The 14,622-nt window shown below is 42.0% G+C and overlaps 1 protein-coding gene across 1 annotated transcript; it reads left to right on the forward strand.

Annotated features, from left to right (window-relative positions):
* The first annotated feature begins 8,614 nt into the window (after window positions 1-8,614).
* LOC131020255 (AP-3 complex subunit delta) lies at window positions 8,615-11,838 on the forward strand. The gene has a single exon (XM_057948961.1). The coding sequence runs from the start codon at window positions 8,630-8,632 to the stop codon at window positions 11,576-11,578; it is 2,949 nt and encodes a 982-aa protein (XP_057804944.1). The 5' UTR covers window positions 8,615-8,629; the 3' UTR covers window positions 11,579-11,838.
* The last annotated feature ends 2,784 nt before the right edge of the window (window positions 11,839-14,622 follow it).

Here is a 14,622-nt window from a genome sequence, read left to right on the forward strand (position 1 = left end):
TTAAATGACTATTCAGGCGATAATGAAAGTTCAACACTTTTTTCCTCATCAAATAGTTTTTTTTTCTAGTAATACGACGTTTTGTTGAAAATATTGACTCTATATTCATATTGGATGCAAGATTCTTAGCAATAGTCAAACTTATATCAAAACCTTTATTCCTATACTTTTCAAAAAATGATATTACTTTCTAATTGTTTCATAACAGAGTCAATGCATATAGTATACACAAAAAATGAAATTAGACCATATAAGTTTTTTGGGCCCCAAATATCTTTTGAGATGTAATTTTTTTGGTCCCAATTTCTTTTAATGCTAATAGTATATATATATTAGGCCCATAATAATATAAGAGGATATAAAAAATTTTGGGCCCCCGAAAACGATGGGCCCCTAGGCGATCGCCCATGTTAGCCTGCCCTCAGACGGTTCAAATTACTTATATCATTTGAGCCAATTTTCTTTGATTTATAACTCATTGAAATAGTGAGATTAAAACAATCCTAGTATGAAGGATAAAAATATTTAATCATACATCTTATCAATCATTCAAAGTAAATGTACCTTTAAATTGAAAATTATCAATTTTTAAATTAAAGTTTGCTAATGATGGGCCGCATTTTTATTATTGCATAATAGTACTCCATCTGTCCCTGAAATAGCTTCCTCTTTGGGGACGACACTAGTTTTAAGGAAAAGTTGTAAAGTGTATTGATAGTGGAAAAAAGTGTTATGATTAGTATTGAGAGTGTGAAAAGTGAAAAGTAAGAATAGATAAAGTATTATTATTGGTGGGTGGGTATTTGTCCAAAAATGAAAAGAAAGAAAGATGAAGTTATTTGGGAAGCGTTCCTAAAAAGGAAAAAGATGAAGTTATTTCAGGGACATATGGAATATTTAATAAATTGATTTTATTTTTAAATCCAGATTGCACCATATTTTCAGTACAAGATAATTGCGCTGAAATTAATATTTGAATGAAAATATTATTATTATTATTTTCTTTTAATTTCCACAACTAGACACAACGTCGTTTAATTTCCAAATAGGATTTCGGCTGCTAATGGGGTTATTTTGTACGAAAGTATGGGCTTGATTTCGATTGGATGATATTTAACCTATTTTTTATAATTAGAACACCTATCCATTTTTGCAATTGAATAGTTTTTGTACCATTCATATTTTTTATTAAACTGCGATTTTATTAATAAAGAAAAAGAAAAAAAAAACCAAAGAAACCCTTGAGAGCACAGGAGAAGCAGACTAAGGGCCGAGCCTCGTTAAAACCTTTCTACGGAAAACCCATAGGAAAAGACCGTAGAAAGGAAAAAGAGTGCCCGTCTAAAAAAACGAAAAGAAGGGGGGCGAGAGCGGAGGGTTAATTTTTCGGAACTCCGGCCTAACCATCGTCCCCAAACCAACCCGGCTCTCACCCCGCAAAAAAAAAACCAAACAGAGGCAACTTGTCGGTGAGACGCCGTCGCCAAGTAGCCCAGAAAGGAAAGCTATACTGCCGGTAAGATTCTGTCGCCGTTAGCTCGAACAAAGAAGACAAACATAAGTAAGCAACACAGCCGGTAAGATGCCGTCGCCGTGAGCTTACCACTAAACCACGATCAGAGCGTAGTGAGGTCGTCGCCGGAAACTAAAACTCTGTGAAATCTCCGATTGCGCGATCTGCCCAACAAGCAACGACCATGCCAAAAGCAACTCCAGAAACCAAAGCCGCAGCGCAGCTCATCAATGCAGCCCCTCCAGAACTCCCACGATCGCCATCCAAACATAAACTTCCAGCTAACCTGCGATCCGAATATGACTATGACAAGAAATATCCAGTCTAACAGCATCATGAATCACCTCAATCTCATGAGGCCACCAGCCCTCATGTCGCTCATCTGCGGCTAAAATATCAGCCACTTTATTCCCCTCGCGATAGATATGAGAAATTTGAATTTGAAAATCCTTTAGGAGCAAAAGAATCCTTTTCCAAATAGCCGCAAAGCGCCACGGAACCGAGGTTGATCTCTCATGCAGGAGATGCACGATATAGGTTGAGTCAGACTCAATCCAAAGTTGACGCCAGTGTCTTGCATGAGCAATCTGAATTGCCGTAATCACAGCAAGAAGTTCAGCTTCAAACGCAAAACCGATGCCTCCTTTCACATGAAAGCAACCCCTGACCCAACTGAACTTATCTCTGAAGACACCTCCGGCACCGATCTTGCCAGGAGCACCAAGCGCCGAGCCGTCGGTATTAACCTTAATCCAATTATTGACGGGAGGCCACCAATAAACATTGATAAACTCCGGCGGAGGATACGCCCGCGGTCTGACCCCAATATTTTTAACCACCAAAAAATCATCACAAGAATTATGCATTGAACCTAATTTAGTGAAATTATTCTCCATATCCAAAAAAGATACCTTGACCACCTGCAGGAAACGCATAGGGGCAAAGCTCTCATCCTCAAAAATGCATCTGTTCCGTTGACTCCACAAACTCCAAATCAAAGTAATGATTCCTGCTTTCCAGAAGCAAGCAATCTGAGGACTCATCTTCTGATTCCAAGCGTAAACAAAGAAACTGTGAATGTCCGAAGCATCCAACATATGAGCCTGCTGAAACCAATCCAAAAACTTGTGCCAAAGAGGGCGCACCTTCGAGCACTGCCAAAAAATATGATCCATGGACTCCCCTTCAGCCATACAAAAAACGCAACGATTAGGCATAATCAAACCATGCTGAATAAGACTGTCAAAAGTCGGCATTCTGCCCTGAAGGATCCGCCAACTAACCAGAGAACGACGTACCGGAATATGCTTCTCCCAAAGCCAAGTCCCCCATTTGACTTTAGGAAATCTGTGACAGTGATGAGAAAAAGCCAAGGCCGAAGTAACATTCCCATGAAGAGACGGCTTCCAATATCGAATATCAGAATCATCACCAACCGGAGCAAGAATGATCTTACAAACAATCTCAGGGAAGGTATCCACAAAACTTTGAGTAAAATGCCAGATACCATCATAAAAGTACTCAGCAACCGACTGAGTAAGAAAATCTCGCATGAAGTGAGGGACACCACATTTATCAGCAATCAGAAAACCCAACCAATCATCTGTCCAGAAGTTAACCAACTGGCCAGTACCGACACTACAATAAGTATCACTGATTAATTGAGGAATTTCGCTGCGGAGACTCATCCAGATTGAAGAAGGGGCAGCAACCGCTTTAGTCTGACCAAACGGCGTGAGATACCTGTCGCGCATGATGTCATAACCAAAATCCGTACCACAAATCACTTTCCAAGCCCGTTTCATGAGAAAGCAACTATTTATCATAGAGAAAGATCTAACATCCAACCCACCTTCCTCTTTGATAGCACAAATTCTATCCCAAGCCACCGTGCAGTTGGGCTTCTTCTGAGCATTCCCAGTCCAGATAAAGTTGCGACAATGTGCATCTAACTCCTTTAACAGAGAGCGAGGCCACCTGTAAATCATCATGGAGTGAGTTAGAGAACTCTGAATAACAGATTTAACAAGACATATCCGACCCGCCATCGATAAATGTTTCCCACGCCATTTGGAAAATTTATTCACAATCTTATCATGAATCGGACGAAAAAAAGAAGCTCGAGTTCGCCCCACAAAAAGAGGAACACCTAGGTACTGAAAAGGCAGAACCCCCATCCGAAAATCCAGGTGATGTCCAATGGCCCATCTCAAAGAGTGAGAGACCTTATCAGAAAAGAAGATATTGGACTTAGCCGGATTATAATTTTGACCAGAGATCGAACCGTAAACATGCAAGATGTTCCTGATGGTAGCAGCATTATCCACCGTCGCCTTACAAAATAGAAGAATGTCGTCCGCATATAAAAGATGCGTCGGAAAAAGACTCCCACGTCTCATACTCATGGGAACAAGCTGACCGGAAGCAACACAATTGTGAAAAAGAGAACTCAGAACATCCTCAGTAATACCAAACAAGATAGGCGACAGAGGATCACCTTGCCTAACACCCCGGGAGCAAGTAAAATAGCCATGAGAGCTGCTGTTATATAAAATGGACAGACGTGCCGAACGAAGAATGATATCAATCCATCTCACAAACTTACTGTCATAGCCTCCCACTCTCAACACTTTGAGAAGAAAATCCCAACGAACAGTATCAAAAGCTTTAGTGATGTCAATTTTACATGCCATATTAATGCCACCCCCGGTGCGCCGCATGCAATTCACCCCCTCCGAACCGAGCATAATGCAATCATGAATCGAACGTCCACTAATGAAGCCAAACTGATTAGCTGTCACATATCTGGCGGCCACAACACTCAACCGCGTGGCAAGGATCTTGGGAATAATTTTATAGAAGAAGTTAGAGAGCACAATTGGTCTAAGATCCGTGACCGATTGGACTTCCTCTTTCTTGGGGAGCAGAACCATACGACTTGAATTACAACCATTCGGTAAGTAAGATTTCTGAAAAAAGGTGCGAACCGCCCTAAAGATATCCTCCTTGATAATTCCCCAACATTGATGAAAGAACTTTCCAGAGAAGCCATCAGGACCAGGCGAACTAGAGGCATCCATACCAAAAACAGCCGCCGTGATCTCAGCCTCATCGGGGATTTTTGTGAGGAGGGCATTATGATAATCATCAATAACAGAATCAATATTCGCCTCAATCTCCACAATGTCAACATCAGCATGATTATCCTCTTCAAAAAGATTGGAAAAGTATTGCACAATGTGCTGACTGATCGTGACCTGATCATAAACCACATTACCCCCAATATTAAGGTGAGAAACCACATGAGGTTTTCTCTTGTATCTCAGCATACTGTGGAAGAAGGCAGTATTTCTATCACCATCATGCAACCAAGTCACTCTACTTTTCTGCTGGAGCAAACTATTCTATCTAGCGAGGGCCGTATTAACTTTAGCTTGAATAGCCACCTCTGCGTCAAAAAGCTCCTCAATGTAACCTTGCGACGCAATCTGACCCTGAACATGTAACAACTCCGCATTAGCTTCCGTAATCATGCTGTCCACCTGTCGAAACACATTTTTATTCCAAATCTTCAGATCACCACGAAGACGTTTAAGTTTCATCATGACAGCGAAAATAGGGCAGTTGCTGTCCATATTCTGCTTCCAAGACTCCGCAACCAAATCATGAAAACCACCATGAAGCGTCCACATATGCAGGAATTTAAAAAATCTCTGACCTGTAACAATAGAACTGCTGCAACGCAAAATAATGGGTGAATGATCCGAGGAGATCCTAGGAAGGACCTGCAAATGTACGTCAGCCCACCTATCCACAAACTCCTCAGAAATAAGAGCCCGATCAATAGTCGATTCAACATGAGAGGGCATAAAACGTCTACCAGACCAAGTGAACTTGAGACCCACCGAAGGCGGTTCAATAAAACCAGTAGTTTCAATAAACTCCCTGAATTCCTGACAAGAGGTAGCACTCGGCATACAGTCACTGCTACGCTCATGAGCACCCTTGACCGCATTGAAGTCGCCAATAAAAATAGAGGGACCATTAACATGGTCCAACAAATCGATCCAAAGTCTTCGGCGCAAAATATGAGAGTTCGCCCCATGGACAATCGCCACCTTGAAATTACAGTTATTAAGAATGCACTCTAGAATCACCACCTGCTCAGAAGAGAAAACAACAGTAGTAATCACATTCGAATGAACAAAACACCAAATATTAGAACGTTTATTCACTCTCGCATTTTGATGACAAGGAACAACATTAAGGGAATTCCAAAAAGAAGCAGGAACTTTAGAAAACTTAGCTTTAGGCTCAATGCCCATCACCATAGGGGAGAAAGATCGACAGTGCTCTTTGAGTATGAGTTTAGACTCGTCCGTAAGCCCCCGGACGTTCCAAACAAGGATATTCATTAAAATCATTGACGATGTGTGGATCGGGCATCCTCCCGTTCCACTTCACTAGCCCAACTCTTTGCAGAAACATTATTCATAGTTTGCATGCTGGTATTTTTTTCCTTAATGATGGCAAAATCCCTCGGTTTCTGCCCTGAAGCGATCGCTTCTGTCAAATGTCTGTTAATTAGCAGCTCAGCTGAAGATGGCCGAGAGTTGTCCAGCTACTCCGTTTTTCTGAGTCTCTCTTTGATGCTATCCTCTGGTCGAGTTGACACTTTCTTTTTCTGTCCTGGTGGCCTTCCCCGTTTCTTAAGCGGCGGATCCAACTCCAGGCATTTGTTATCCACAGTACTTGCAATTCTGTTCACTTTCATGGTTGTCTCCAAAACTTGTAAATTAATTCTTTTGTCTGCTCCCTTATGCACAATTTCGGACTCCCGCATATGAGAGCTCTCAATCATTGTATCAGTAGAAGTAGGAGTGCGAGGAACCGGCTGTATCATATCTGCTGCCACAGCGTCGCTATGCTCAACAACCTGATCATGCTTGGGCGAAGGGGCTGGTACAGCAATATCTTGCAAAGTCTCCAAAGCTTGATTCTCAAATTCTTGTTCGTCAAAAACCGTATCAGCTGCAGAGCTCGTGTAACCGTCCGATTCTGAGTCAGAATTCTCCGTATCAAGTTGCTCTTCCTCATTCCTTAACTCATCATCAATGGGAACTACGACTTTTTCCAAAAGATCTGGCCCATACAAATCTTCCAAAGGTTGTGTCAGCGACTCATCCACCCCTTTTGCCGAATGAGTTGAGTTTTCCGGTTGCTCATTCTCCCTCCAACGATTCTCTTCCTTTCCTTTCTCTTTCTCTTGGGGTTTACTAACAAGAGCCGAAGCCGGCTTCTTTGCTTCCCCCTTTCTGCATCGTGAAATCGTATGTCCTGTGATCTTGCATCGAGAACAATAATGAGGCAAATTTTCGTAGCTAAATTCGACATAAAAGGAGCCCTCGTCACAGTTAATTAGCAGCGAATCCGGCAACTGAAGAGATAAATCGACCTCAATTAATATTCGAGCAAAGTGTCCAAACTCCCCTTGGATCGAAGCTTTATCAAGCTTTAAAGGTAGCCCAATATGTCTTCCAATCCCAGCAATAACCTCAAGATGACGGCATTCGACAGGAAGATTATATATTCGAACCCATACCTGACAAAGCGAGGAGATCTCACGATAGGGGTCGAAAATTTTTGTCCATTCCCTTATTCGAACCGATCCGGACGGCAGTTCCCATAACAGATGTTGTTTAACTCTAGCTTTGTCTTCTGGGATCGAGAAATTCAAAATAAAGAAGCCTTTTCCCATAGCAATCAGACGCCAGCTCTCTTGAATGTTCCATAACTTCTGCAAATCTTGTTTGAGTTCCAAGTTGGGTTTGGGTTTCTCTCCCTTGCGAAGAAGCACTCTCCCGATCAAAGCATGTTTAAATTCCTCGACCTATTTTTTGTAAAGTGCTGAGGGGATGGTGAGAGCAATTTCCTCCCCATGTTTCTCCGGCTTAAGCGCACAGAACATGTGCGCCGGAACATCTTGTTTACAGACCGGACTCGGTCCCAAAACCTTTGCGTATGATGGCTTGTCAGTCTGAATCGTAGCAGTTACTTCTTTAGCAGCAACATCCGCTGTGACGCTCTGAGATATCGTGGATTTTCCACGAGCATTAGGCGAAACCGTAGTCGGGCTTGATGTTTCACGGCGAGGCGGGTCAAAGTTCGCCGATATTTTCGACATAGCGAGGCAGGAGGGATCTCTGATATCAGCCATGGAGGCGGCTGCATGAACTCCAGTCATCGGCGACGTCATCTTTTCCGATCAACGTATGACTAAGGTGTTCCAACATATGATATCCTTCTTAGACATTTTATCAAACACCTTGCGCGCAATCAAGATCCCCAATTTTCATGAAGGTGTGGAGAGCGAGAGCAGAGGGAAAATCATCGAAGAGTGAGGGTGACCCGGCGGCGGCTGGGCTGTCGCGAAGGACAGTCTGGAAGGCTGCTACCCGCGGTGGAAGGGGCTGGCGCGAAGGCTGGTGCAGGAACCCGGCTGGACTGTCGCGACTCTCGCCGGAAGGGAGACGCACGTCACGCACCTGAGCTGTCGGTCGCGGACGGCGGGCAGACGACGTCGACGAGCGGACGGCGGCCGGACGGCTGAAGGTCAGAGATGGGTCAAAGTTGCAAGCGACAGTCAAAACCCACTTTATCTATTTAACATCTGTATTTTTGTACCATTCATATATTCGACTCGATTATTCATCTTGTTTTCTTAGTTTTTCCCTTGTCATTGAGAAGGATAATTCATCTTGTTAATAAATTATTCAATAAAATTATATTTCTTCCGTTTCTATAATAACGTTTCAATTTTTCTTTTTAGACGTTTTATTTATGATATCTTAATCTATTTTCTCTATTTTTCTTCTCATTTACTTTATTTCTTTTTCTTTTTCTTTTTCATTGTTCTCTTCTCGTTCACTTTATTTTCATTTGCTTTATCTACATTTTCTTAATTTACGTGTCCCAAGGATCTTGACGTTATTATTGGGATGAAGAGAGTTTTTTTAGTTGAATTAATTAATTTAATATTTTTTAATATGAAATTAATTCAATAATTTATTTTTAGGGGAATTAATTCAATAAAGTTAAAATGAATTTTACAAGAAGATGAGCACGTGCGCTGCAGAGTCAGCCGGAGTTCATTCTCTGCAGTTTCCCCCAAATCCTCTTCTTCTCGCTCATCGCCATTTTCTCTCTCCTAAATTTCACCGGAGTTCATCTTCTCCGCTGCATGAATTTACACACATCCAATTGCAGAATCGCAGAATCGATCAAATGACGGGGCCTTCACTGATGGACTCTCTCTTCCAGCGCTCCATCGACGACCTAATCAAGGCCCTCCGCCTCACCCCGCCGGGCACGGAGCCCGCCTTCATCGCCAAAGCGATCGAAGAGATCCGCCGCGAGATCAAATCCACGGACCCGCAGACCAAGTCCTCCGCCCTCCAGAAACTCACCTACCTCCACTCTCTCCACGGCGTCGATATGTCGTGGGCCGCATTCCACTCCGTCGAGCTCTCCTCCGCCGCCGCCCACTCCCACAAGCGCACCGCCTACGTCTCCGCCACCCTCTCCTTCAACCCCGCCACCACCGATGTCATACTTCTCCTCACTCACCAGCTGCGCAAGGATCTCTCCTCGCCAAACGTTCACGATGTGAGTCTCGCCCTCTCTACTCTCTCCTCCATTTGTAACTCCGATTTAGCGCGTGATTTGACGCCCGAGCTGTTTACTTTGCTTAGTAGTAGTAAAATTACCGTGAGAAAGAAAGCGATCGCCACGGTTTTGAGGGTTTTCGAACAGTATCCTGATTCTGTGCGTGTTTGTTTTAAGAGAGTTGTAGAAAATTTGGAGAATTCAGATTTAGGGATTTTGTCCGCAGTTGTGGGGTTGTTTTGTGAGCTCACTGAGAATGAGCCTAGATCATATTTGCCATTGGCGCCTGAATTTTACAAGATTTTGGTAGACTGTAAGAATAATTGGGTTCTGATCAAAGTGCTAAAGATATTCGCGAAGTTGGCTCCTCTTGAGCCGAGGTTGGGTAAGCGAGTGGTGGAGCCTATCTGTGAGCTTATGAGGACGATGGGAGCTAAGTCGTTGGTGTTTGAGTGTGTGAGGACGATTTTGACTAGTTTGAGTGAGTACGATTCAGCGGTGAAGCTAGCAGTGGGTAAGGTGCGGGAGTTTCTTTTAGAAGATGATCCGAATCTTAAGTATCTAGGCCTACAAGCGCTTGCTATGGTTGCACAGAAAGATATTTTGGCAGTTGTGGAGAACAAGGATTTGGTGGTGAAAGCCTTGAGTGATTCCGATGTAAATATTAGGCTTGAGGCCTTGAGGCTTGTCATGTGTATGGTCTCTGAGGATAATGTCATGGAAATTTGTAGGATCTTGATCAGCCATGCGCTAAAATCTGACCCGGAGTTCTGTAATGAGATCCTGGGATTCATCTTATTGACTTGTGGTAGGAATTATTATGAGGTGATTTTTGATTTCGATTGGTATGTGTTATTTCTTGGGGAAATGGCAAGGGTTCCACATTGTCAGAAGGGAGGTGAGATTGCAGTCCAGCTTATTGATATTGGTATGAGGGTTAAAGATGCTAGATCTCAGCTTGTTCACGTTTCTCGTGAGCTGGTGATTGATCCTGCATTACTTGGAAATCCATTTATGCATCCAGTTCTTGCTGCTGCTGCCTGGGTTTCGGGAGAGTATATCAAGCTTTCAAAAAACCCGTTTGAAATCATGGAAGCACTGTTACAGCCACGGACTAGTCTCCTTAGTCCATCTGTAAGAGCTGTATATATACACTCTGCATTTAAGGTGTTGATGTTCTGTGTGTACTCGTATCTCAAATTAAGTGGAGATGATTCTTCATTTCCCTCTACATTGACCGATTCAGAACTAGTATCTGATGTTGAACTGGATGATCAAAATATGATTGCTACCAATGGGCAGGCATCATCAGCTTCTTCAGTAACACATCATCTTACTCAAGAATCTCTCTTGGCTCTAGTCAATCTTGTAGAAATTAATTTGGGACCTTTAGCTGGGAGTAATGAAGTAGAAGTGCTGGAGAGATCTAGCAATGTCCTTGGATTAATTAAATTGATAAAACCGATGCTCCTTGGTTCTCTCGACAATGGTGAAGGAGATCATACTAATGGAGGTCTAAAAGCTTCTGAAACAGTAAAGCTGATTTTCGATTCATGTTCAGAAGATCTTGGTCCAGTCTCAGTTAATGCACAAGAGAGGGTACCCATACCTAATGGGTTGGTGCTCAAGGAAAATCTTGATGATTTGGATGAAATCTGTGGCGATATTAAGTTGCCATTGTTAAATTCATTTTCGCTTGTCAGACCTCAAATCGCAGATGCCTCTAGTAATTCAGATTTCCAGGGTAAGGAAGAATCCGAACCATCAACTGAATCAACATCATTACTTGCAGAGCATCGGAAGAGGCACGGTTTATATTACCTTTCTCCAGGAAATACAGTGGTAACATCCAATGACTACCCACCTGCTCATGACCCCAAAGATAAGGCTATTGATGAGGCTGAAGATCTTGCAAAGTTAACGGAGAAATCACTCGTCGCTGGGAAAAAGCCTAGTCAATCCAAGCCTAGGCCCGTGGTTGTGAAGTTTGATGATGGGGAAGTAACTAATGTGGCGACAAATAGAACTGAGGTTAAGGCAGATCTAATATCCGGTGCTGTGAAGAAAGTGCTTCTAGGCGATGAAGCTACAACATCATCATCAAGACGAAAGCCACCAAAATCAAGAAGGGCGACTGGCGAGTCAAATGTTGGCATAACAGAGTCCAAAAGTGATGCAAGTAAAATTGATCCATCTGAGCACAGTAAAGCTGGTTTGGGAAGTAGCAAGCACCATGGCCATGGTAAAGAGAGGAAACATCGAAGTTCAGCGAGGGATAAAGAGCATGATCGCACAGACAAGCAAAAAAGTGAGAGCGGGCATGGTAAGCACAGGTCGCGGCACAGAGCAGATAAAGCATTGGAAGCTCAAGCACCAGTCATCCCTGATTTTCTTTTGTAGCAAGGCCTTAAAGTAATGTTACACCCCTTCCAGTCCAAAATGTTAAGGCCAGTTGTTGTAATTAACATCCTTGTTTTTTTCCATACTGGATTTGGTTGTAGTAAAAATTAATTTTTTTGATTTAAATCACAATGTGTAGCAATTTTGATCTTAGAATGTGTAGAACCTGAAATATTTCACATCTCTACTGGTAGGAACTGCTTGGTTTCTGATTATTTGTATGATTCAGAGTGATGACTTGAATGTTGGTTTAACAGTAATCTGCGATGCACTTTTGTTGATCCTTCTTCTCTTCTCCATGCTTACTCATCTCGTTACCTATGTGCCTATGGTGTGTGTGTCATGAGCATATGCTATACATCTATATATATAATCTGCGACTTGAAAGTACAGATTATAATTACTTATGGTAATGAAGGTTATATTATCGATTGTTTCCAAGCAAAGACTTGTTGAATTGTTGGCTCATGGTGTGTGGGTTGATTGAAAGATCTTTGAACTTCAAAAAAGAATAAAATAAGGGTTAAGTATCAGATTAGCCCCTAAGGTGGAGGCCCCTATGGCATTGGGCCCCTTATGGCAAGGGGTGTGTCAAATAAGCCCCTATGGTAATTAAAATCGAACAAAATCACCCTTAGCCCTAACGGTGAGTTAACAGCCGTTAACTATTTAAAAAAAAAAAATCTTTGTCTACCATGTGTTCGACGAAATGACTGAGACTCGTCAACTCGCCGCAGCTCAGCCTCCTTAATCCGGAGCCGCCGCTACCGCCACCACCGCTGCCGTCGTAGCCCCCGCTTCCTCCACCACCACTTCCGCCACCAACGACGGCGTCGTCACCACGGCGCGTATGAACCCTGAGCCAAATGCGATGCAGATTCCGGTAAAATTATGGCTTCCATCTCCGTTGCTGTTGGAACTGCAGTTGAGTTGTGCGGTTCAGAACTGATGATTCCTATATGATCGGAAACATCCGAATTCCTCAGAGATGGTTCCTCTCTTCCCCTCAAGCAATTTTTCGGTGAGAGTGAAACCGGGGACAAAGGTAATGCGGATTCCGATCGTATCTCCGGCGCTGTTGGCACTTCAGCCATGTTCAGTTGCTGAGGGCTGCTGTTTCTCACCGGAGATTCCATATTCCAATCCCAAACGTTAAAGTTCGGCATAAGCGCAGATGCAGATTCTGTCGGCGGTGGTGGAGCTACAGCGGAGTTGTTATGGACAGGGTTGTTACTTCTCACCGGAGATTCCGCAAACTGATCTGAAACGTTTGAGTTTCTTGGCGATGATTCTGAACTCTTCGTCGAACATCTTTCCGGCGATAATGAACCTGACGGTGATGGCGGTGAAGATTCTGGAGCAATTAGACCTCGTATTTGCAGTGGAACCGGAATAGTTTGCTCGAGAAGACTGCTATCTCGCACTGGAGATTCCGAATTCTGATCCGAGACATTCGAATTCCTCGGCGATGAACTCAGTGCCAACGGCGAAGATGAGCTCGATGGCGATGCAGATTCCTGAAGATGAGCTCGACAGCTCGACATCCTCCGCGCCGTGGTGACGACGCCGTCGTTGGTGGCGGAAGTGGTGGTGGAGGAAGCGGGGGCTACGACGGCAGCGGTGGTGGCGGTAGCGGCGGCTCCGGATTAAGGAGGCTGAGCTGCGGCGAGTTGACGAGTCTCAGTCATTTTGTCGAACACATGGTAGTCAAATATTTTTTTTTAAATAGTTAACGGCTGTTAGCTCACCGTTAGGGCTAAGGGTGATTTTGTTCGATTTTAATTACCATAGAGGCTTATTTGACACACCCCTTGCCATAAGGGGCCCAATGCCATAGGAGCCTCCACCTTAGGGGCTAATCTGATACTTATCCCAAGAATAAACTTTGTTGCAAACTTGTAATATCGACAAAACATGGTGTTCCTTTTCTATTTTTCTTTCATCTTTCTTGTTCTTTTTTTTTTGAAAAATCTTTCTTCTTTTTTCCTCCCTCCGTTTTTCGTTTACTTGCGTTTTCTGCACAACTATTTATTGAGTCACAATCAATATTTAATCCAACGATTTGTAGCTATTTTTTAATTAACGATATAAATTCCAAAAGGAATTATATGTTAATAATAATAAGGTAAATATTCGATTTTGTCCCCGCATGTAACAAAAAATTCTCACTCCTTAACTCATTTCTATTATTTTCTTTTTTTTTCGAACAAAATTTCTATGCAACTTGTCAATTTGGATTCTTGGCTTTCCACGTCAACACTTTGGCGCCAGAAATTTTTTTTGGGACGCAAATAACCAAAAACTGATACTATGGGTATTTCTATGCACTTATCTTAAAGATGAAACGTTTTTGTTAGAATGTTAATACGTTTGGACAAAATCGAATATTTATCCATAATAATAATTACACCCGACTAGCATTTATTGAAATTACAAATGTCTGAAATCGAAATTAAATAAAAGTGCATCACATAAAAAAATACTCTCTTCGTCCCCCAAATCTATACTAATAGAAAAAGAGCCTAAGACATCTTAAGGCACAACTTGTGGATTGCCTATTTTATCTCTATTACATATTTTATTTTAAGGTTATTTTACATATTATATATTTATAAGAATATATTAATTCATTAGATATTACACTTAATTAATCTATGTGATATATATCTATAGCTATTGATAAGGCTTATAGATAAATATATCCATTCAATAAATTATCTAATAAAAGTAATGAATTAATAGATTTTCTAAAATAATAGATTATCAAATAAAATAACATTATTTACACGTACAACATACGTTCTTTCCGCCAGTAACTTTTTAAAAGAGAGGAGCATGAATTTTAAAATAAAAAAAAATAAAAATAAGGATAAATGAGGTATTGAGAGTCTTGAAAAGGTAAAACATTACGGATAAATAGGATATAATTAGTGTTGAAGTACAATTTAAAAATAGAAAATAAAGTTTTTTTTGGACAAATAAAAATAAAAAAGTTATGTAATTATATGGGGACGGATGGAGCAAAAAAAGAAACATTTTTCTAG

Source organism: Salvia miltiorrhiza, chromosome 4 (assembly GCF_028751815.1).
Source record: "Salvia miltiorrhiza cultivar Shanhuang (shh) chromosome 4, IMPLAD_Smil_shh, whole genome shotgun sequence".
Classification (NCBI taxonomy): Eukaryota; Viridiplantae; Streptophyta; class Magnoliopsida; order Lamiales; family Lamiaceae; genus Salvia; species Salvia miltiorrhiza.

Bases quoted from the DNA above. Each gene is read 5' to 3' on its own strand.
- LOC131020255 (XM_057948961.1), top strand. From the start codon at position 8,630: ATGAGCACGTGCGCTGCAGAGTCAGCCGGAGTTCATTCTCTGCAGTTT.